We start from the raw sequence: 23,148 nt of genomic DNA on the forward strand, positions 1-23,148 counted from the left end.
ACCCCTCCATTCCTTCATTTTCCCACCTCTCCCACTCAAGTTCTGAATTTCCGAGGCATCTCAGTCTCCCCGATAGGGATTCCAACACTGGAAGCACAGACCCTCTAAGCAGGACTCTTACCTGTCTCTTTAAGAATTCTGACTAATCGGTCTGGTCTCTTTAAGTCCTATCAGTGTAGCTGTCCCTTTAAGGCGACGTTGGGGCAAATCAAGTCTGAGAGACGGTAGGAAGAGAATTGCCGGGAGTGAGGCTCGGACTCTCGCAGAGAAGCGAATCGGCCACTTTCGGGAGCAGATTTTCAAGAAAAGACATTTTCCTCGGTTGTCTGCTCTGCATAGTTGGAAATTTCCCCCAGGTGTACTCACAGAACAAGCAGGCTCCGAGCGACGCCCCCCGCGCGCTTGCTCCACTTGGGCGCTCCCGGATGAGGCCCCACCCCTCCGGTTCCACGTGGTCGGCCGCAGGGCTCAGGCGGCTCTAACCGCTAGCTCTGCGCGCGGTTTGGGTTCTGGGATGGCGGACGCCGAGTCGGGCCGTGAGCATCCTCAAGGCGAGTTGACGGGGTGTGGAGGGTGGACTGGCGGGAGGAGAAACGGGCACCCAGGAGAGTTTGGGCGGAGAAAAGCCACTCCTGCGGACAGGATTGGTGGAAAGAGCGTATCTCTGGGGGGAGCTCCGAGAGAGGGTATCTTGGGGGCAAAACTAGCGGTGAGAAGGGCGCCCCCGGGTGACAGGCAAGCAGGTAGAGGGGAAACCAGGTGAGGGGAGGGGGGCACTCGAGATTGGGGCCAGTGGGCCGAGAGAGAAGTCCTGGAGGTTCAGACCGATAGGAAAGTGCCAACAGCCCCCCATTTCCTCTTCTCCCGCAGGTGCTGCTCGGTTCTCTTGTCCTCCCAACTTTGCGGCGATGCCCCCAGCCTCAGAGCTCCCTCGTTTTTCCTTGGAGGCTCTGATGGGCCCAGATACGGAACTATGGCTCATCCGGGCCCCTGCGGACTTCACCCCAGACTGGTGAGCGGTCCCATCTACCTCCTGGGAATACGCCCCACCCCAGATGCTAAGCTTGGGGGCGGAGTTTAGGGGGGGCATTCCTGACGCACCTAGGAATGCTGCTTCTAGGCTCCTTTTCCCTGTCTCACCAAAAGAACCTGACCTACCCTCTGCTCTCCCCTTTCTTCCCTGCAGCCTCAACGGGCGGCTCGTGCCTCTCTCTGGCTCCCGGACTGTGAAGGGCAAGTTGGCAGGGAAGCGGCACCGCTACCGAATCCTCAGCAGCAGCGGCCCCCAGGCTGGAGAAGCCACCTTGCTGGCCCCCTCAGCCGAGACGGATGGTGGACTGACGTGTGCCCCTGCCCCCCAGGGCAGCCTAAGGATCTTTGAAGGACCCCAACAATCCCTGTCAGGGACGCTTCTGCAGCCCATTCCAGCCAGTCCCCGACCCCAGATCCCCCCTGGCCTGAAGCCTCGGTTCTGTGCCTTTGGAGGCAGCCCCCCAGTCACAGGGTCTGGGTCAGCCTTGGCCCTGAAGACAATGGCCTCTGGGAAGAGGAAAAAGAAAAGGCAGGTGCCAGAGGCCTCAGTCCCACAGGAGGCAGTGAACGGGCACGGATCCCTGGAGGTGGACACAGCTCTGGGGTCCCCAGAGATGAGTGTGGGGAAGAAGAAAAAGCAGCAGCTGATAGAACCGGAGGTGACAGAGCCACTAGCGACAGAGCCTGCAGCTGAGATGCTGGAGCCCCTGGAAGTGCCATTCCCACCCACTACCAAGAAGAGGAAGAAGCAGCTCAGAGGGGCAGAAGTGGTCAAACTAGAAATGGGGATGCCAGAGCCACAAGAAAAGACAGTGGAGCTGGAACTTGTGGTTAAAACCGAGCCTCTGGAAGAGACACTCCTCTTCCCCACCAAGAAGAGGAAGAGGCAGAAGGGGATGGAAGGGATAGAGCCGGTGGAGGAGATGATAGTTGATGGTCCACTGCAGGTGAAGGTGGAGCCACAAGAGGAAGCCATCCCACTGCCCTCCATGAAGAAGAGGAAAAAAGGAAAGGGGTACAAAGTGATGACGGAACCAGGGACTGAAGGTGTGGAGCCAGAGATGAGACCTGTGGAGCTCCACGGGGAGATGATGAAGCCTGAACTGCCAGATGACATTGAGCCTCCAGCCGAAGCAGCTCCTCCGGCTGAGGCAGCTCCGGCATCTATCAGAAAGAGGAGGAAGAAAGAAAAGTGGCAAGAAGTGATGATGGAGCCAGAGGCAGAGCCACAAGGCGAGGTGGTGGCACCTAAGCTGCCAGGTGACACGGAGCCTCAGGCGGCTCTGGCATCTACCAAGAAGAGGAAGAAAGAAAGAGGGGATAAGGTGATGGAGCCAGGGACTGAGAGGATTGACCCGCAAGGGCAGATGATGGAGCTTGGGCTGCAGGATAAGGGTGAGCCTGAGGCCCAGGCAGCTCCGGCATCCACCAAAAAGAAGAAGCGGGGCCGGGAGAGTGGGGGACCAGAGATGGCACCCCAGGAGAAGATGCCAGAGCTGCTGCTGAATTTGGAGCCTGGGGAGGTGGCCACAGGAGGACGGGAGAAGAAGCGGAAGAAGTACCTGCAGCAGGATCCTGTGTAGTGTCCCCCAGGGGAGACTGATGACTGCAACCAGCATGAGCTGAAGGTGGCCCAAGGGCCCAAGGACGAACCCCCTCCCCAGCACCCACACCAGCCACACCCAGCAGGAGCCTGGAATGGGCAAATGCTTTATTATGACACTTGGGGCCTCCTTGACAGCTGGGGTCATCAGGGTACTTTTAAGAAGGGCTCATGTAGGACATCAAACAGCCTCCGGGCCTGGGCGGGAGGGAGAGAGAGAAATGAGAACCCAGTCATTAAATGAGCCATTTGTTTGGTACATCTGGAGAGTGGGAACATTATTAGCACCATTTTTTTCCTCCCTGCTAGGAGGGGCCCTGGGGACCAAGAGAGAAGTAGCCCCGTCTGGAGTCTATCCCAGACTGGCTGTGTGAAGTTGGGCTGCCCGGGCCTCAGTTTTCCCCGTCTGTAGGACAGGTACCCTGGGCTTTCTAGAACCTTAGGACTTTGGGGTCTAAAGTCCCATGTATTTGGGATCCCTTTGTACCCCAACACCTCAAGCCCATTCTGAATGCTCTTACCTTCTGCGGCCCCAGGCCTGGGCACAAGGCCAGATCTTCCCGCGATGCAGCGATGAGCTGTTCCAGAGACTTGAGGAAGTTGGGAGCGAGGGGTCAGGGAAGGTGAACACAAAACCCTACCCTGCCCCAGCTGATTGGGAGCCTAAAGTATTCCTAGGGGGAGGGGAGGCTGCGGGCCAGGTGGGAAGGTGGAAGGAAACGGGTAGGGGTGGGGCTTCCTAGAAAAGGCCAGGGGCTAAAAATGCCTATAGGGGCAGGGGAGTTGCTCCTTACCCCGAAAATGGCCAGGAGGGTCTGACTGTCTGTTTTGTTGACTGACTTCACGGTGGTCAGACAATCAGTCACCTGGAAGGGCAGGGGAGATAGGTGTGTTGGAAGGAGAGAGACCGAGCCCATGGGGACAGGGCTGGCTTACTGCTGGGTCCCCAGACTGTCCAGTATGCAGCAACCACCAGTAATTTTTTTTTTAACTGATTAATAAACGGTCATCTCAGAGGGATCCCCTGATCCCCAGCTAGCTGAGGGGATGTCAGTCATGTGATAAAATAAATGCCATTGATCTTGAGGCACTGGTTCTGCCCTGGGGAAGACAGCCTCAGGGTTGGACTTGGGTTCCAAGCCAGGCTCCACTGCTCGTTCCCAGTAAGATGCAGGGCATGGAAGCTGACCCCTTTGGGCCTCTGCTTCTGGGCAAATAACCAAAATCAGTTCCCACTGAGTCAATTCCAACTCATGGCGACCCCACGTGTGTCACAGTAGAACTGTGCTCTATGGGGTTTTCAATGGCTGATTTTTCAGAAGTAGATTGCCAGGCCTTTCTTCTGAGGCACCTCTGGGTGGTCTCAAACCATCTGGTTAGCAGCCAGTAGGGATCCTAATAGGACCCTCCTCAAGGGCGGCTGTGGACATCCACTGAAGTGCACTAAGAAGGCCGCCTGGCCCACGGTAGGTGACGACAAATCATGCAGTGATGGCCATTGTGGACCGTGTGTGATGACCTCAGTTCAATTCCCAGCCCTGCCAGTCCCTGGCTCTGTGACACTGGGTGAGTACTTCACCTTCCCTCCTCCCCTCAGACAGAGGCTTTCACAGTGATGGACTGTAAACCCGGTAGCTGAGCTGCTGTGCTTAGCACGAAGCAAGAGCTTCGGCCGAGGGTGCTGTCAGTACAAGGCCTGATGATGTAGCTGTCGTGTTAGCACGTCCCAGAAAAACCCCCAGGAAAGGCATCAGTGCAGGGCCCCTCACCGTGACTCCACCACTGGAGCCCAGATTCAACAATTCATTCAGCAAGCACTCCTGAGCACCCACGGAGACACAGTAGTAGCTCCCAGCCCAGTGGGGGAGACAGACAGGGAGGACCCAGAGTGGGCAGGGCTGGGATAGGGGAGTGCAGGGGGCTGTGGGACCCAAAGGGGGGGACACCTGACCCAGCCTGAGATCAGGGAGGGCTTCCTGGAGGAGGGGGCATCTGAGCTGAGGTGAAGGATGGAATCAGGCAGGTAATCAAGCAGAGGGAACAGAATGGGCAAATGCTTGGCGGAGTGAGCTAGGTGTGGAAAGACGGTATAACCAATGTAAGTGAAACTGCAAGGGCCCTGGGGAAACGTGGCTGGCTAGACAGATTCTGACTCGTGACCCCAGCGTTGCAGAGTAGAACTGTGTTCCATAGGGTTTTCAAGGCTGTGCTCTTTCAGAAACAGATTGCCAGGCCTTTCTTCCAGGGCACCTCTGGGTGGGTTCGAACCCCCAACCTTTCCGTTAGTAGTTGGGCACTTAACTGTTTGAGCCATCCAGGGACTCCTGCTAGACAGATAGGCAGAGCATGGTGGGAAGCTTGGGCTTTTGCGGAGGGCACTGGGGAGCCCTGGAAGCATTTACAGCAGGGGAGGACAGGGCCAGGTTTGCACTTTGGAAGAGGCCTCTGGCTGCAGTGTGGGTATGAGACTGGAGAGGAGTGGCCTGGGGGATGAATGGACATGCCCTGAGATCAGAACAGAAGCTCAGCCACCTTGGAGCTGGAGCTGGGGGCAGACCCAGCAGAGACATGAGGTGCCTGGGAGGGAGGTGGACAGCCTCACCCGGGAGATGAAGTCCTGCTCTAGCTTCTCCATCAGTAGGTCCGCAGGCTTCTGCTCGTAGGCCTTGTAGGTTTCCAGGTACCGCCCAGCCTCCTCGGGGCTGGGGCGAGAGGACACACGTCAGCCGGGGGGAAGGGTTAGAGGATGTCATATCTGAGATCAGTCTCCTTACTGTAATCAAAACCCGTTGCCATCGAGTTGATTCTGACTCATAGCGACCCTACAGGACAGAGTAGAATTGCCCTATAGGGTTTCTAAGGAGCGCCTGGTGGATTCGAACTGCCCACCTTTTGGTTAGCAGCCGTAGCTCTTAACTGTTACGCCATCAGGCAAGTGATTTTACCTCTTGGGCCTCAGTTTCTTCGTTTGTCACTTGTCTTTTAACTTTGTTTGTGATACCTCTTACCATCCAGAAGTTTTAAAGTTTTTAATTTTCTGAAATCAGTCATCCTTTTCCTTCATGGCTTCTGGCTTTTGTATCTTGCTTTGAAAGACCTTTCCTACCCCATGATTATAAAAAATATTCTCCCATAAGATTTCTTATAACACTTTCACGGTAGTTTTTCTTTTTCTGTTTAGAGCTGTAATTCGTCAGGATTGAATTTTGCTGATGGTAAGAAAGGATGCATTTTTTTTCCAAATGGAAGGCCAATCTAAATGGTCTTTAGAAACTTAGACGTGGAATTAATTATTCAGCCAGATTTATGTCTAACTCAAAAGGGCCTTGTACGTGCCTGGGAATTTCATCTACATCATCTGTTTTTGTGCCTGTACCTTTACAAGAAGGCTATTTAAAAAAAAACACAAACAGTTGCTGTCGAGTCGATTCCGACCCGTGGCGACTGCATGTATGTCACGGTAGAACTGTGCTCCATAGGGTTTTCAATGGCCGTGACCTTTCAGAAGTAGATCGCCAGGCCTTTCTTCTCAGGCATCTCTGGGTGGGTTTGAACCGCCAACCTTTCTGTTAATAGCTGAGCGCTTAACCGTTCAGTGCCACTCAGAGACTCCATAAGAAAGCTTTTATGACCCCATTGTACAGATGGGGAAATTGAGGCCCAGAGAAAGGCAGTGCCTGGCCCAGGTTCACACAGGGAGTTCATGGAAGGAGGAGGAATGATTCATGACAGAGCCTGAACTGGGGGAGGAGGGGACTCCATCTCACCTCCAGGCAAGGACCAGCGTGCAGTCAGCCAGAATGCACATCTTAGCCAGCTCCTTGAGGGCCTGCTGGGGGTCTTTCTGAAAGGGAAAAGAAAATCCGAATTAGAGACCTGAGAGAAAGCAAGGAATAACAGTCTGTCTTGAAGACACAGTAGCCTAGGATGCCAAGAGCCTCTCACTCAACACACACTCCCTGAATCCCTACTGGGTTCTCGGCCTGTGCTGGGCAGTGCAGGGACACAGTGGTGACTGACACAGCCCCAGCCCTGCCCTCCTGGGACTCTCAGTCCAGTGGGCGGGAAGACAGACACATCCCCTGACAGTGATGCCCCAGAGTGGGTAGGGCTAGGATGGGGGAGTGCCTGAGTTGGCCTAGGGGATTAGGGAGGGCTGCCAGGAGGAGGGGACATCTGAGCTGAGTCTTGAAGGACGATGAGGAGTAAAGGAAGCAAACCAAACCAAAATCAAACATGTTGCCATTGAGTTGATTCCAACTCAAAGAGACCCTATAAGACCTATAGAGTAGAACTGCCCCATAGGGTTTCCAAGGAGTGGCAGGTGGATTTGAACTGCTGACCTTTTGGTTAGCAGCCAAGCTCTTAACCACTGCACCACTAGGGCTCCAAGGGAGGTAAAGGACAGCAGAAAAGGGAATTCCATGCATAGGGAACATGTGCAGAGGATGGGAGGGGAAAGAGCTCTTGAGAAATTGCAATTCGCTCCATATGGGATTGCTGTTGCTGTTAGTTGCCATCCAGTCGATTCCACCTCGTGGCAACCCTATGCATGCAGAGTAAAACTGCTCCATAGAGTTTCCAAGGCTATGAGCTTTCGGAAGCAGATTGCCAGGCCTTTCTTCTGAGGTGCCTCCCAACCTTCAAACTGCCAACCTTTCGGCTAGTAGTCGAGTGATTAACTGTTTGTGCCACCCAGGGACTCCCCATGTGGGATGGAGGTTGTAAAATGAAAGAGTGATTGCAACGAAGCTTAGAGGTGAGCCTGCGGGGTGGGTCATGGTCAGATCAGGTAGGGCCTGCGGCCCATGGTGGGAAGTGGTGCCTTCTCCGGAGGGCACTAGGGAGCCATAAAAAGTTTTTGAGCAGGGGAGTCAGATCTGGGCTTTAGGAAGACCCTCTGGCTGCTGTAAGGATGGAAGGGATTGAGGCTGGAGGCCGTAAGACTAGGGAGGAGGCCTGGATGGGGCAGGGGCTGTGGGGATGGAGAAGATGAAACAGATTCAGGATATTTAGGCGGTGGAGGGACAGGACTAGTTGAAGGGGGTGTAGGGAAGGAGGAGACGGATAATTTTACCCTCCTGCTGCCTTTCAACAGGTCTTGGTCACCTGTGTCAATCTCAGATGTGAAAAATGGTTTCTCACTGAGGTTTTAACTTGCATTTCTCCTTGGAAGGGATGAAACAGGAAGTAACCTAGTCCCCACCATCCATCTATCAGTTTGCTGTACTGTGGTGGCTTGTGTGTTGCAATGCTGCTGGAACTTACGCCTCTGGTATTTCAAATACCATCAGAGTCACCCATGGTGGCCAGGTTTCAGCAGAGCTTCCAGACTAAGACAAGGAAGAAAGGCTTGGCCATCTACTTCCAAAAATTAGCCAATGAAATCCTTATGGGTCACAACAGAACAGTGTCAACATAGTGCTGGAAGATGGGCCCCCTAGGGTAGAATATGACTGGGCAAGAGCTGCCTCCTCAAAGTAGACCCACTGCCACTGAGTCACTTCTGACTCATGGTGACCCTGTAGGACAGAGAAGAACAGCTCCATGGGGTTTCCAAGGCTGTCATCTTTATGGAAGCAGACTGCCACATCTTTCTCCCAAAGTGGCAGCTGGTGGGTTCAAACCACTGACCTATCGGTCAGCAGCCAAGCGCTTAACCACTGTGCCAGCAAGGCTCCTTCCTCAAAGTAGGGTTGACCTTAATGATGTGGGTGGAGTCAAGCATACCAATGATCATGAGGATGGCATGGGACCGGGCAGTGTTTTGTTCTGTTGTACACGGGGTCTCCATGAGTTGGAGCCAACCAACAACTTAGTCCACTTTGCTACCTCCAAGCCCAAAACTCCCCATTTCACAGATGGGAACAGTGAGGCTGGCTGGGGAGCGACCCCCACTTACCACGTCTACCTGGACGAGCAGGACTCGCAGGGCGAAGTTCTTTCCCAGGCTCTGCAGCCGCTGGTGGATGTAGTCTGGGTGGAGGTTGTGGTAGCGGAGGCTGCCAGGGACAGGGGAGAGGGAGAGATTGGGAGGTCTCAGTCTCCTCGACACCCCGGAAGCCCTTCTCCACCCTCAGTGGAATTCGGAAGGCTGACTCCAGCAGCCACAACATAGCAAAGGCAGAGAAACTTGCTGAGACCTGGGTTGAGAGAGGTTAAGTGACTGGTCCATGATCATGCTTCCCGGAAGTGGCACAGCGGGGATTTGAACCGAGGGCAGCCTGGCCCTGGTTCCCTGAAAGTTGGACCCCTGGGTTCATCACTGAGGAGAAGAGATGGGCTTCAGGTGGAGACTGGAGCCGGGTTCCCCAGAGAGCATGGACTGGAGGTCGCTGCGCAGCTGGTCTTGGGGAGCAGGGCCTGGCCCCCCCCTGCTTGCCTTGGCCTCAGAGGGTGTTGGCAGGGAGGCGGGGGGGGGGCTGCTCTATCCAGGTAACTAGGGGTCATCTCTGCCCAGCAGCCTCCAGCTCTCACCCTGTGGGAGGGCAGAAACTGAGAAGTTTCACTTTCCCTGACTGGCCCTATTTGGAAAGGAACCTCTAGAGCTGGGCGGGGAGGTGTGCTGAGGTTAGAAAAATCCTGGTTCTCTTTGACCCCAGCCTTGGATATCTGAGACATGAGTCACTCAGTCCTCTCCTCCCTCAGACCCAGGAGTCTGGGTCACAGCCCCCTCCTCTCTCAGGCCTAGGAGTCCAGGCCCCCAGCCACCTCCTCCCTCAGACCCAGGAGTCCAACCCCCAGCCTCCTCCTCCTTCAGACCCAGGAGTCCAGTTCCTCAGCCCCCTTCTCCCTCAGAGCCCAGACTCCAGGCCCCCAGCTCTTGTTGCTCCAGGCACTTCTAGGCTAGGGTCCCCTTCCTCCCACACAGGGCCACACCTAGGCCCAGAGCTAGCAGGAGGTCTCCTATGGAATAGCCTAGAACAGAGGGCACGATCCTCCCAAGACTGACTGGAAGCCCTTTGTGGAGGGTGGGGCGACCCCAGAGCTCACCTGAGGAAGAGGGCGCAGGTACTCTGGCCCAGCACGTAGTCCGGGAGCACGTCGCCAAATTCCCAGGGCACGTTGCGCACAAACTTCAGTACGGGGTTGCCCCTCTGCGGAGGGAGGAGGAGGGCTAGTTCCCACCACCACCTCTTCCCAACACCTCTCGACCCCCCTCCCCACCCTGCGCCTGGGTCTTCTCCAACTCTTCTTCCCAGACTCCTCCTCTTCAGCCTGGAATGTCCCGGGTCCTGAACCCCTCCCCCTCCCCGCAGCTCCAGGGTTTTACTAAAGAGCCCCAAGCTTTGTCTCCAGCCAGCCCCTCACACTTACTGTATGGACTGAATTGTGTCCCCCCGAAATATGAAACTGAACTCCTAACCCCTGGACCTGTGGATGTGATCCTGTTTGGAAATGGGTCTTTCTTTTGTTATGTTAATGAGATCATACCGGAGCAGGGTGGGTCCTACACCTAATCACTCCTGAGTTATAAAAAGAGACACACACACAGGTAAAAGACGCCATGTGAAGACAGACACACAGCAGCTGCATCTATCAGCCCAGGAACTCCAAGGACTGCCAGCTACTACAAGCTGAAATGGAGTCCCTGTGTGGTGCAAATGGTTAACGCACTTGGCTGCTAACTGAAAGTTGGTGGTTCGAGTCCACCCAGATGCACCTCGGAAGAAAGGTCTGGTAATCTACTTTCAAAAAATCGGCCACTGGAAACTTGATGGAGCACAGTTCTACCATGACACCAATGAGGTCACCATGAGTTGGAGTCAACTCCACAGTAACTGGTTTTGTTTTTGCCAGATGATTTTGATGTGTGCTAAAGTTTGAAAAGTATTGATTTGACTCATTTAAATATTCACAATGACCCTATGAAGTGGATCCTTTTTTGTTTTTAGTAATAACTTTGAGATAGTTCATATACCATACAATTCACCCATTTAAGGTGTTCAATTCAATGGTTTTTAATATAGTTACTGTGCAACTGAGGAGCCCTACTGGCACAGTGGCTAAGTGCTTGGCTGCCATCTGAAAGATCAGCAGTCTGAACCCACTAGCTGTTCCGAGGGAGAAAAGACTTGGCAATCGGCTCCTGTAAAAATTTATGGCATAAAAAGATGGAAACAACCTAAGTGCCCATCAACAGATGAATAGATAAATTATGGTACATACATGGAATGGAATAACACGCAACAATAAAGAATAAGGATGAATCCATGAAAGATCTCACAACATGGATGAATCTGGAGGGCATTATGCTGAGTGAAATAGGTCAATCACAAAAGGACAAATATTGTAGGAGACCAATATTATAAAACCTCAAGAAAAAGTTTCCACACAGAAAAAAACAGTCTTTTTCTTTTTCCCCCATCCTCAAAAAAATAGTTTAATTGGGGAGGGGGGCATTTAAAGTATGTGACATGAATTAAAACAGTTCTAGGCAAAGCCTGATGATGGGAACAGCAAGAAGAGGTAAGGTATTACTTCTGATCAGAAAGATCAGGTAAAGCTTCCTGGAGGTGTATTTCATCTGGATCTGGGAAAGTAGAATTTCTGTGCATGTCAACGTGTTAGGAAAGAACAGTAAATGGATGAATGGGCACGGGTCTCTGGGTTATAATGAAGGATCAGTGGGAGTTGAGCCCTGATGTTGGGAGAAACTATGAAAAGTTAACTGTGTTCATTATGGTTTCTTCTTCTTTTTTTTTTTTTTTTTATTGTACTTTGTGAAAGTTTACAGTTCAAGTCAGTTTCTCATACAAAAATTTATATACACATTGAAAAAACAATCTTTGATCGTTACGAGGGAGGGGAGGAGTTGGGAGAGGAAATCATTAACTAGATAGTAGACAAGTGTTAACTTTGGTGAAGGCAAAGAAAACACACAATACGAAGGAAGTTAGCACAACTTGACCAAGGCAAAGTCATAGAAGTTTCCTAGACACATCCAAACTCCTTGAGGGACTGAGTTACTGGGCCCGAGGGCTAGGGACCATAGTCTTGGGGGACATCTAGTCAACTGGCATAACATAGTTCATAAAGAAAATGTTCTATATCCTACTTTGGTGAGTAGCATCTGGGGTCTTAAAAGTTTGTGAGCAGCCATCTAAGATACATCTACTGGTCCCATTCTGTCCAGAGCAAAGGAGAATGAAAAACACCAAAGACACAAGGAAAATATTAGCCCAAAGGACTCACGGACCACGTGAACCATAGCCTCCACCAGCCTGAGCCCAGAACAACTAGATGGTGCCTGGCTACGACCCAAACCACTCTGACAGGGATCACAATAGAGGGTCCTGGGCAGAGCTGGAGAAAAATGTAGAACAAAATTCAAACTCACAAAAAAGACCACACTTACTGGTGTGACAGAGACTGGGAGGAACCCCCCAAAACTATGGTCCCTGGACACTCTGCTAACTCAGAACTGAAGCCACTTCTGAGGTCCACCTTTCAGCCAATGATTAGACAGGCCTACAAAACAAACATGACAAACATGTGAGGAATGTGCTTCATAGTTCAATCAAGCAAATGACACCAAACGGGCAACACCAGCCCAAAAAGCAAGGACTGAGAAGGCAGAAAGAGACAGGAAAACTGGATGAATGGACACGGGGAATCCAGGGTGGAAAGGGGGCGAGTGCTGACACATTGTGGGGATTGCAATCAATCTCACAAAATAATTTGTATATAAAGTTTGAATGAGAAACTAATTTGCACTGTAAACTTTTACCTAAAGCACAATTTAAAAAAAAAAAATTATTTACAGCCTAAAAAACCCTATGTAGCAATTCTACTCTGTCCTATAGGGTTGCTATGAGTCAGAATTGACTCAATAGCACACAACACCATTGTGCAAATCAGTCCAGGGAAACTAAAATCACCCACTTGTGAGACAAAATTGTGTGGTGGATACCAGATCCCACTCCACATGCCAGCTGACTCCTGTGGAAATCTCAGCTTCCCTTCCCTGTTCAGTTCAGACCCAGGTGCCCACACTGCCCTTCTCTCTCTCATCTCCATCCACATGGGGCTAGGTCAGCAGGTACCAGCCACAAGCTTGGGAGTTCAAGTGACTCCCTCCACTTCAGACCAGCCGGCCCCCACTCCTCCTTTGGGTCCTATAATTCAATGTAAAGATTCACACAGCTCACAGGAAACACCATACCTGCAATAACAGCTTTAATGTAACAAAAAAAAAAGGATACACATAAAGAGATGCATAGGGCAAGGTCCCGGAGGGGTCCCAGCATGGAGCTTCCATGTCTTAAGGGGATGCACTACCCTCTTGAGAGCACATGTTTGCTCTTACCAACCAGGAAGCTCCATCTGAGCCTTAGGGCTCAGGGCTCTTATCAGCCTTACTAGGTGATCATGACAGATCATATCATGCCTCATGAGGCTTAGTCAGCATTGGGCCCCCAGGTGGTCCCTCCTGGTCTGCTCAGCCCCCCACTCATTAGCCTCAGGTGTTGGTCTGGCTCAAAAGAACAGAGAACAAAGGCCAAATAGCTTTCTGCATGGTGATTCCAAACCTTACAGTCACCGAGTTGTACAATCATCACCACAATTGATTCTGGAACATTTCATCAACCCAAAAAGAAACTCCACACCCTTTAGCAGTCACTCCCCATCCCATAACTCCCTGGCAACCACTAATTTACATTCTGTCTCTATGAGGTTTCTTATTCCTAACAGTTCATATAAATGAAATCATTAGATATGTGACCTCTTGTGTGGCTTCTTTCACTCAGCATCATGATTTCAAAGTTCATCCACAGTGCAGCATGTATCAGTACTTCATTTCTTTTTACCGTCAGATAATATCCCATTGTATGGGTATAACACATTTTTATTTATCCATTCAAGAGTTGATGGACATTTGAGTTTTTCACTGGGATTTTGTGAATAATGCTTCTATAAATGTTTGTGTATAAATTTTTGTGTGGGCATACGTTCTCATTTCTCTTGAATATATACCTGGGAGTAGAATTGCTGGGTCATATGGTAACTGTGTTTAACCCTCTAAGGAGCTGCCAGACTGTTTTCCAAAGCAGCTGCCCCATTTTACAATCCCACCAGCAGCGTATGAGGCTTCCAATTTCTTCACATCCTCATCCATACTTGTTATTGTCTGATTTTTTGATTCTAGCCATCCTAGTAGGTGTGAAGTAGTATCTCACTGTGGTTTTGATTTGCATTTCCCTGATGACCAATGATGTTGAGAATTTTTTCATGTGCTTCGGTCCTAGTATATAATCTCTGTACCTTGCCTCTCCCCTCCACTAGAATGCCAGCTCCATCCATGGTTGGGATTTATCTGTTTGCTTTGATTCACTCTATCCCCTAGAGCCTAGAACAGCACCTTGTACCCTCCATAAACATTTGTAGACTAAATAAACTGATGAATCCCCACTTAAAGATGATCAAACCACCAGATAACCCAAGGCACAGATGGGTTAATTCACTTGTCCAAGATCACTCAGCTACTGTGTGTCAGAGTAGGGATTTGAACTCAGATCTGTGTTTAATAAATAGTTTTTGAATGAATGAACAAACCTGAGGACAGAAAGCGTAGCTGCACGAACACAGTCATACCTCCTCACAAGAATAGCTGCAGCACCCTCAACCTACACACAGCTGTTGCATGAATGAATGAATGGCACTGCCTTAGTTAAGTAGCTAGAACTCACACCTCCTTCCACTGCCCACCAGAACCATCCCTGTACAGTGTTTCCTGCCAGAATCCTCAAAGCCCCACTTCTCTGTCCCCCTCCTCACCTGCCGGGGGCTTACAATGATGCTGTTGGATTTTGCCCCCGGTTTCGGGGCCTGGTTGGGGGTTTCTCCTGCCGGAGGGTCTGGCCCCGTGGGACTGGGACATGTGACTGCAGCCCCTCCCGGAGGCCCCGAGATGGCATACTCGGCATAGGTCTGAGGGGCCACCTGGGCCGGGGTCTCCACGGTGGGAAGGCTCCGTGTGGATTTGAATAAAAGCTTGGCCTGTGGGGACATGGAAGTGGATGAGCAGGGTGTTTAGTGCCTAGGGAAGGGGTATGAGAGTACTTCCCCACTCATCAGGGTCAACCCACCTTCCATCCTCCCAATGCACCTTCCAGAGGCAAAGTTATAAAAGGGCTAGGAACTCAAAATATGAATCCAGCCACTTCTCCCCACCTCCTCAGCTTCCACCTCATCTCAGTCGCCATCATCTCTAGTCTGGACCTCTGTAGTCACCTCCTCCTCAAGCTCCCTACCTCCACCCCTACCCCTGCTGGCCTGTTCCCCACATACAGCCAAAGGGATCCTGTTAACATTAAGTCATATCCTGTCCCTCCTCTGCTCATAGCCCTCCCATGGCTCTGGGCTCAGAGTAAAAGCCAAAGCTGTCACCATGGCCCAGGGGGCTCTTGAAGACCCATCCCCACCCCCTTGTTTCTGAGACTTCACCTCCTACCATTTCCCCCTCATTTTCTCCACTCCAACCCCACTGGCCTTCTTGCTCTCCTCAAACTTGTCAGGCACGTCTGACCTCAGGGCCTTTGCACTGGCTATTCCCTCTCCCCCCAGATGTCTGCATGGCTCACTCCTTTCACCTCTGTTTATGTCTACCAAAATGTCATCTTCCTGTCTAAAGTAGCCTGTCTCCCCCAACATACTCTATACTCTTAGCCCACTTTCTTTTTTTCTTCATCGTCTATAGGTGGCAGCCAAAACCAGGGCTTCAAACCAGTTCAAACTGGTTCACGTATGGCCGACAAAGTGAAACCAGAACATATCCGAATTTTAAAAATCTGAGTTATCCGGAACCGTAACTGGAAAGGGAAAAATTAGGGGTTAAAGCCCTGGAATGGGAGACTTGAAGAGGCGTAGTGAGCCCCTTCAGCAGCCTGATGCATGATATTGGATTATTGCCAGGACTGAGGAGAGCAATACACACTCAAAGTGGCTTGGTCAGCCACCATCTTAGAGCGGGGCACCACTGTTTCCAACTCTGCACAAAATCCTTAAGGCAAGAGATTTGGTTGCTATGCAGTGTTTATGCTGCTGTTTTCTAAGAAGATTAAGTTTGTAGCTGGGCTTCAACCTGTAACCTTCCCATTACCAGTTATGATTCTGGTTTACCCAAATTTCAGAAATTCAGGTCTGTTCCTGTGTTGCTTCCTCGGCCATGACTGAACTGGGAAGAACCAGTTCCAAGCCCTGGCCAAAACTCAGCTCCAGCAGAATGTTTTCCTGCAGGAATGAGATGTCGGTATTGCCAGATCCTTCAATTTACCAAAAGATGTCAGAAGTTCAGAATTTTCTTTTTAAATTGCAAAACCTTCCCGTTCTTAAATGTCATCAACATCACAGCGCTGGCTACATAAAACACAACCCAGGGCCACCTATTGGCTGCCAGTTTTTGGCCTTTGCCTCAGCCCTTTCTTCGATCCACTCTGTCATTTTCCAGATGGGAAACCGAAGCCTGCAGAGGGCAAAGGATTGTTTGCCCAAGACGATCCAGGCCCCAACATCTCATAAACCACACGGGGCTCCACAAACTTTTCCTGTGCCCTTGCCTCCCATCCTGCCTCTCAATGGTCCCTGCATCTCCTTGTCCTACCCCAGCAGGAGGGACCTCATCCTCGTCCAGTGGTATGATGAACTTCTTCCTTTGGGGCGGCCCTGGGGGCTGCGGCACCCCCTCCTCATCCTTCCCAGGGTCCATCTAGGGTCTGAGAGGGAAGACGTGTCGGAGGGAGAGAACGAGACCTCCGTGTTTGCATTCCCATTCCCATTCCCTAGTAAGACTCCCCGGCCCAACACACATACACACACAGCTGTCTCTTGCCCAAAAAATTCCAGAGTTCCATAGCGTCAAGTCCCAAACACCCTAGGTTCTACAAAGCCCCGCCCACCCCGATCGACCCTCCACCTTCTGCTTGCCCTGCCCCTTAGGGGGCCACACATCCCATTCGCCCTGCCCCTGGAAGACCCCTATGCTCTATTCGCTCCCCCTCCCCCACAGTCCCTCGCCTTCCATTCGATCGGCCCCTCACCATCCACAGCACCCCGTTAACTCCGCCCCAGGACGCCCCACCTGGACGTCCTTCCCACCCCCAGTCTTGTCCATCTCTCAGACAGTGCAGCGATTGGCTTTCGCGGCCATCAATCACCACCCCGCGGCCTCCACCTCTCTCTCCAGCCTCGCGGTCTCGGAGCGGCGAGGACTTACCTCCCAGTCCGAGGCCGCCAGGAAAACACCAGAGGGGAACCGAGGCGTCCCACCGCCGGGACGGCCAGCGCGGCCCCGGGCTCACCACACTTCCGGCCTCTCTGGCCCTCGAGCCGCTCTCGCTGCTCCCCGGAGAGGTTGAGCATGAGAGGGGCAGTCCCTGCGCAGCTCTCTATGGTCCTGGAGGACTGCGGAGGTTTGAGAAATAGGTGTGTGGGCTTCAGAATCTCTGATTGCGAAGCAGTCCAATTCCAGTGTCGTTATTGAGCGCCGTTTATGTACCCCGACTCCGGGCCGGCCTCAGTGGAGTAGAGATGGCTGGAGCTCAAACTAGGTCCCTTCTCTCAGCACAGAGACTTGGGTTTGAATCCTGTTTCTGCCACAGACTTGGCCTCAGTTTCCCCATTCATTAATTTATTCCACACATATTCCCCAAGCGCTTCCTCTGTGCCTGGCTCTGTGCGGGGCGGTGCTAGTGACACCGGAGTGACCAACAACAGCCCTCGCCTGCCCTCCCGGGACTCCCGGTCCAATGAGAGAGACAGCCAAGTCCCCCAACACTGACGACGCAGAGTGGGCAGGGCTGGGATGGGGCAACCCAGAGGGCTGTAGGACCCAGGGCGGCGCCTGTCCCAGCCTGGGATCAGGAGGAGCTTCCTAGAGAAAAGGACATCTGATCAGAGACCTGGTTGATGAGTCATTTCCCGAAAGGAATAGTAATCACACTGTTCTGACTTGTAACTCTCTGATTACTAAGGAGAGGGAACATATTTTTTTTTCAATTTATTGGTCTTATATTTTATCTTCTGTGAATTGCTTGCTCATATCCTTTGTCCATTTTTTAAATGAGGCTGTGTGCCTTTTTTTATCGCTATTAATTTGCAGGAGTACTTTATGAGTTCCGGATTCTAATTCTTAGTCAGTCACATATGCAGCAAATCATTCCTCCTAGTTTGTATTTGTGCTTTAAATTTACTTATTTTTGCCACACAGAAGTTCTTAGTGTTTATTTGCACCTATTTATCAATCTCTTCCGTTCTGACTTTGGCTTTTTGGTGTGTTAAGAGGCCTTCTGGGGCCACAATAGATGGACCTTGATAGCACGGGAGAAAAACGGCAAACGGAACTCAAATTCTTAAAAAGTCCAGACTTACTGAACTAGTTGAGACTATCGCCCTGTGCTGCTTTTAAACCTTGAACCAAAACTATCCCCTGAGGTTACCTTTTAGTGAAATAACAGATTGGCACACAAAGGATATTACCCATGAGTATGGTGCTCCATTAAGAAAACTATATGAGACCAAAAGGTCAACAATTACTCTAAAGCAAAGATGAGAAGATAAGGGGGCAGGAAAACTAGAGCACTGGAAATGGAATGACTAGAGTGCAATTAAAGAGAATGTTGACACATTGTGAAAAATGTAACTAATGTCACTGAACAATTTGTGTAGAAATTGTCATATGTGAACCTAATTTGCTGTGTAAACTTTCACTGAAAACACAATAAAATATTATTATTTAAAAAAAAAAAAGAGGTCTTCTCAGGCTAAAATGTTGATGTACATTGAGTCTGCTCTTTTCAGCAATGCAATTGATGAGAACGTCACTCTTACTTAAGATCCTGGTGAAGAACCCGATGATATCTGGTGGAAAACCAGCACTGTGGGTTTGAAGAGCCTGCCATGGCCGCCATCTAGGAGCTGGACTAAGTCCAGGTATTGATTATCAATATGTTATCTCTAATCTCTGATCAAAAGGAGGGAATGATTTAGAAGATAATATCGAAGCCATCATTCCCTGTCCGAAAATGTGACTAACCTGGAGCTGGACTCACAAGGACACATCATCTGGGCCCTGAGGTATAAAGACAATAGCTAGGACAATCTTGGCAAACATCTTTTAGAGAATCTTTCACATAAACAGCTCATAAAACACAACACAAAAGACCCACATACTTTCCACTCTTACCTTTTTCTATTAGCATTTAGTGAAGAGTAAGATTTGTTGGACCCATGAGGACCCTCCTGACTGCCGTTACTGAAACCTGTACCAATGATTCTTAAGAAAAGCAATTCAAAATGTAGGATGATGGTGATTTGGCAGTTTCTAGCAAATCTAAGAAAAGGTCTTCTCCCTCCCCTCCCCCAGCTGAGTTTCAAATCCATCTTTACTATTCTTGCAAATTTTCTCTTCTGGATGGATTTTAGCATCTGTTTTTCGAGTTCCATGAAAAATCCTATTAGGATTAAGATTGGAATTACATTGAATTAATGGATTAATTTCAAGAGAATTGAACTTGTTTTCGTATCCATGAATATGGTATTTCTCTCTGTTTATTCTGGTTTTATTAGGAGTGGATTGTAAAGGTTTTTTCTAATTGATATTTATTTCTACAATTGGTTCACGAGTACACTATTACTTTTTACAACCCTCTTCTTCCTCCTGAATTCATTTTACTTCTTGTTGGAGTACATTCCCTACTAATTTACAGGGAGCCCTGGTGGTGTAATAGTTAATCATCAGGCTGCTAACGAAAAGGTCAGCAGTTCAAACCTCCAGCTGCTCCGTGGGAGAAAAGACCAAGTGACCTTATATAACCTAGGAAATTCTATGGGACAATTCTACTCTGTCTTATAGGGCGCTATGAGTCAGAATTGACTCAATGGCACACAACAACATCTGTGGATAGTAACTTTCTGAGTCTTACTCATCTGAAAATGTCTTTATGTCACCCTCACACTTGGAATCTAGAATTCTGGGTTCCAGGTTATTTTTCTTCCAAAGTTAGAAGATATTTCTCCCCGGTCTTCCCAATCCCACCGCCGCTGATGAGAAATCTGCAGTTTCAGCTCTGGGTGTAATTTTTTCCCATAGTCATTTATGAAGTGTGACCTTGGACCAGTAATTAAGCTTCTCTGTGCATCAGTTTGTGCATATCTAAAATGGGGATAACACTAGCACAAATGTTAAAAGGATTAAATGGATAAATATGTGTAAAAAGCTTAGAACTATACCTGGCACTCCCATACCCATTGCTGCTGAGTCAATTCCAACTTATAGTGACCCTATAGGACAGAGTAGTACTGCCCCATAGGGTTTCCAAGGAGCGGCTGCTGGATTCAAACCGGTGACCTTTTGATTAGCAGTCATAGCTCTTAACCACTGCGCCCACAACACAGTAGGGCTATATTAATCAACCAAAAACAAACCAATTGCCGTGAGTTGATTCTGATGCATGGTAACCCCATATGTTGCAGAATATAGAACAGTAATTCACAGGGTTTTAAAAGCTGTGACCTTTCAGAAGCAGACTGCCGGGGCTTTCTTCCAAGGGGGCCCTGAGTAGGTTCGAACAACCAACCTGCCAACCTTTTGTTAGTAATGAAGTGCTTAAATATTTGCATCCTCCAGGGACTCCCAGGGCTATACTGCTGTTATCGGGTACTATCCAGTTAATTCCGGCTCATAGTGACTCCATGTGCCTGAGCAGAACTGCCCCATAGAGTTTTCTAGGCTGTAGTCTTTACAGGAGCAGATTGCCAGGTCTTTTCTCCCATGGAGCCACTGGGTGTGTTCAAACCACTAATCTTCAGGTTAGCAGCCAAGCATTTAACCATTGAGCCACCAGGTCCCCCACAGGTCTGTATTAACCAGTTGCTGTTGAGTCTACTCTGACTCACAGTAATGACAGGGTAGAACTGCCCCATAGATTTTCCAAGGCTGTAATCTTTACAGAAGCAGACTGCCATGTCTTTCTCTCGCGGAGCAGCTGGTGGGTTCAAACCTTCTTTCAGTTAGCAGCTGAGCTCTTTACTGTGCCGCCAGGGCCCCTTAGGGCTATATTTAAAAAAAAAAAAAAAACACAACCCATTACCATCGAGTCAATTCCAACTCACAGCAACCCTACAGGACAGAGTAGAACTGCCCCATAGAGTTTCCAAAGAGCACCTGGTGGATTTGAACTGCTAACTTTTTGGTTAGCAACCATAGCACCTACCCACTACACCACCAGGTCTGTATTAGGGTTTGTCAAATCAACTCTAGTCCTGGGCAGGCAGGGTTTGGAGCTGTCGTGGCCACCACTGTATTACAGGGCCCCTACAAAGGGCCCAGCACCCAGGAGGGGCTACAGAACAGTTGTGTGAATAAGCAAAGAAGAGAAATTGAGCCCTTTCGCAAGCGATTTCACTGCTGTGAGCCTCAGTTTCTCCATCTCTAACTGCTGAGGTCATGAGGATTCAATGAGACTGTGTACCTTGGAGTAGAGGCCCGTCTTGAAACGGACTTCATTCACTCATTCCTCGAACAACTGTGTATTGAGCACATCCTATGTGCCAGGGGACACAGCTCTGAGCATAACAGCTGGTCTCATGCAGGAGACAGATAACAACAAAGAAATAAACACACAAATGAGAGGAAGTCACGTGTGCCATGGAGATTAAACACCGATGTGAAGTAAGTGACTGGGGGGAGATCCAGAGTCACAGGAAGGAAGGCTTTATAAACAATAATAATAGTAAATATGACCATCAACTAAAAATAGATTGAGCACTTATTACGAGCTAAGCTCATTTGAGAGATAGGGAAATGAGGTCCCAGCGACAGAGAGAAGGACCATGGACATGTTGTGTCCCTGAATCCAAGAGCAAAGAGCTTTTCTAGAAGGAGGCCGACCCGGAAGAAAGGCCTCACTCAGTTTCTCCCTTTGGGACTGGAATTGCCACACTTAAACCTACGACTCCTGCCTTGTCCGCCAGGGGGCTTCGTCGCCCCACTAGAGGATTTGGGGACCTGGTATTCCGCGGCATCTCTGCCAGAATTCATACGGGGCAAGACCCCGAGAAAGCGATGGGGGGCCCCTCTCCCAGCCCGTTTCCCAGCCGCAAAAGTGCAGCAAAGGCCCCGCCTCCCGAGGTTAATGTAGCTCTGAGCTTGTTCACATTAGTTAAAGAGGAAAAAAAAAAAAAAAAAAAATTGCCCTCCGTTCCGCATTATTTCCAAGTTTGATTTCTACGCCCAATTCCAAAATTGAACCTTGGAATCCCGGACGGGAATTTCCACACTCCCAGAGTTGCGAGTTCGAATCTTCCCCGCTGTCCACTCTCGGACTCCGCAGCCTTCTTCCAAATGCTCCAAGTTGAAATTCCAGCCGCAGCCCAAACTCCCCTGGCAATTCCAGGAGTTTGGCCCCTGATCCACACCCAAACCTGCCCCAGATCCCAACTTCGAGTCCCCCGTGCGTCCCAGAAGAGGGGGCTGGGGATGGAGGACGTGGAGGCCGGGACCTCCAATTCCGCCCCAGCGGTTCTAGGCGAGGCGGGGCGGGGGCGGGGGGGACCAGGAGCGGCGGGACGGAAGGCTCTGGAAGCGCGGGGCGCTGCCGGGGGACGCAGTGACCAGGCGGGCGTCCCCACCCACCTCTAAACTTAGCTGCGGTGACGCGCAGCCGGGCGATCGCGGCTGGGCCGGGGACGCAGGGGGGCCGGAGCCGAGGGGGGCGGCTCGGCTAGGCGAGCGGCTATATATAGCGCCCGGAGCCCGAAATAGAGCCAAGCCAAGCGGCCGGGATGACGCGGGAGCCGCCGGGGGCTGACTCACCCGGCCCGGAGCGCAGGCCCCCGGATGGGGGGCAGTGGAGGCACCCGGCCTCGGCTCCGCGCCCTCCTGGACACCTCTTCTGCTGGGACGTCCCAAGCCTCCAACCGGCAGGCTGTGGCTGGATATGCAGCAAAAAGAAGGATCTGCAGCATGAGGGACTCAGGTGGGATCACAGGTGGAACTTTCCCCCAAAGAGCCCCGGAATCCAGGCAGTATTTATACAAGAAGAGGGTTTGGGAAGGTGGGGAGATGAATCAGATATGCACAGCTGTTTCTCATCACCAACAGGACTGAGGCCTTTTGGAAGCAAGAGAAGGGACACAATGGCCCTGAGTAGTCACTGGTCCAGAGCGTCCGCCCCTCTGCACTTGCCATGACCCCCCTGCATTCGGTTCCCACCCCTGGAATGCCCTTCCCTGCCTTCTCAGTCTTGAGAATTTGTGTCTCCTCAGGGACGTCGTGCTGAGGGTCCATTCTCACTGCCGTCAAGTAGATCCCAACTCATAGAGACGCTGTAGGACAGAGTAGAACTGTCCCACAGGGCTTCCAAGGCTGTAATCTTTAAGGAAGGAGCCTTGGTGGCTCAGTGGTTAAGCGCTTGGCTGCTAAGCAAAAGATTGGCAGCTCGAACCCAAGAGCTCCTCTGTGGCAGGAAGATGCGGCAGTCTGCTTTGTAAAGATTACAGCCTTAGACGCCCTA

The 23,148-nt window shown here is 50.7% G+C and overlaps 2 protein-coding genes across 3 annotated transcripts; one reads left to right on the forward strand and one right to left on the reverse strand.

Annotated features, from left to right (window-relative positions):
• Window positions 1-514: 514 nt before the first annotated feature.
• On the forward strand, window positions 515-2,615 carry POLR1G (RNA polymerase I subunit G). The gene is made up of 3 exons (XM_012557147.1): window positions 515-536; window positions 871-1,012; window positions 1,187-2,615. Exons 1-3 carry the CDS (start codon window positions 515-517, stop codon window positions 2,613-2,615), a joined length of 1,593 nt encoding a protein of 530 aa, XP_012412601.1.
• A 106-nt stretch (window positions 2,616-2,721) lies between these two features.
• On the reverse strand, window positions 2,722-22,531 carry ERCC1 (ERCC excision repair 1, endonuclease non-catalytic subunit). 2 transcript variants are annotated; one of them, XM_023736240.1, is made up of 12 exons: window positions 22,449-22,531; window positions 21,885-22,016; window positions 16,851-17,507; window positions 16,239-16,350; window positions 14,414-14,635; window positions 9,629-9,732; window positions 8,538-8,637; window positions 6,403-6,479; window positions 5,238-5,337; window positions 3,430-3,501; window positions 3,157-3,225; window positions 2,722-2,833 (listed from the first exon to the last, which is right to left on the reverse strand). In XM_023736240.1, the coding sequence occupies exons 4-12, from the start codon at window positions 16,341-16,343 to the stop codon at window positions 2,783-2,785; spliced, it is 900 nt and encodes a 299-aa protein (XP_023592008.1). In that variant the 5' UTR covers window positions 16,344-16,350; window positions 16,851-17,507; window positions 21,885-22,016; window positions 22,449-22,531; the 3' UTR covers window positions 2,722-2,782. The 2 variants fall into 2 exon arrangements, with proteins under 2 accessions (XP_023592008.1, XP_004381633.1); XM_004381576.2 differs by lacking the exon at window positions 22,449-22,531 and having other exon boundaries at window positions 21,885-22,158.
• Between the last annotated feature and the right edge of the window lie 617 nt (window positions 22,532-23,148).

This window comes from Trichechus manatus, unplaced genomic scaffold (assembly GCF_000243295.1).
Source record: "Trichechus manatus latirostris isolate Lorelei unplaced genomic scaffold, TriManLat1.0 scaffold00087, whole genome shotgun sequence".
NCBI classification, from domain to species: Eukaryota; Metazoa; Chordata; class Mammalia; order Sirenia; family Trichechidae; genus Trichechus; species Trichechus manatus.

Excerpts from the sequence above, each read along its gene's own strand:
- ERCC1 (XM_023736240.1), bottom strand. The coding sequence starts at position 16,343 with ATGGACCCTGGGAAGGATGAGGAGGGGGTGCCGCAGCCCCCAGGGCCG. Across the intron at positions 5,338-6,402 it reads ACGCTGGTCCTTGCCTGGAG|CCCCGAGGAGGCTGGGCGGT; the intron begins GTGAGATGGAGT and ends CTCTCGCCCCAG. Across the intron at positions 3,226-3,429 it reads CCCTCCTGGCCATTTTCGGG|TCTCTGGAACAGCTCATCGC; the intron begins GTAAGGAGCAAC and ends AACTTCCTCAAG.
- POLR1G (XM_012557147.1), top strand. The coding sequence starts at position 515 with ATGGCGGACGCCGAGTCGGGCC. Across the intron at positions 537-870 it reads GGCGGACGCCGAGTCGGGCC|GTGCTGCTCGGTTCTCTTGT; the intron begins GTGAGCATCCTC and ends CTTCTCCCGCAG. Across the intron at positions 1,013-1,186 it reads GCGGACTTCACCCCAGACTG|CCTCAACGGGCGGCTCGTGC; the intron begins GTGAGCGGTCCC and ends TCTTCCCTGCAG.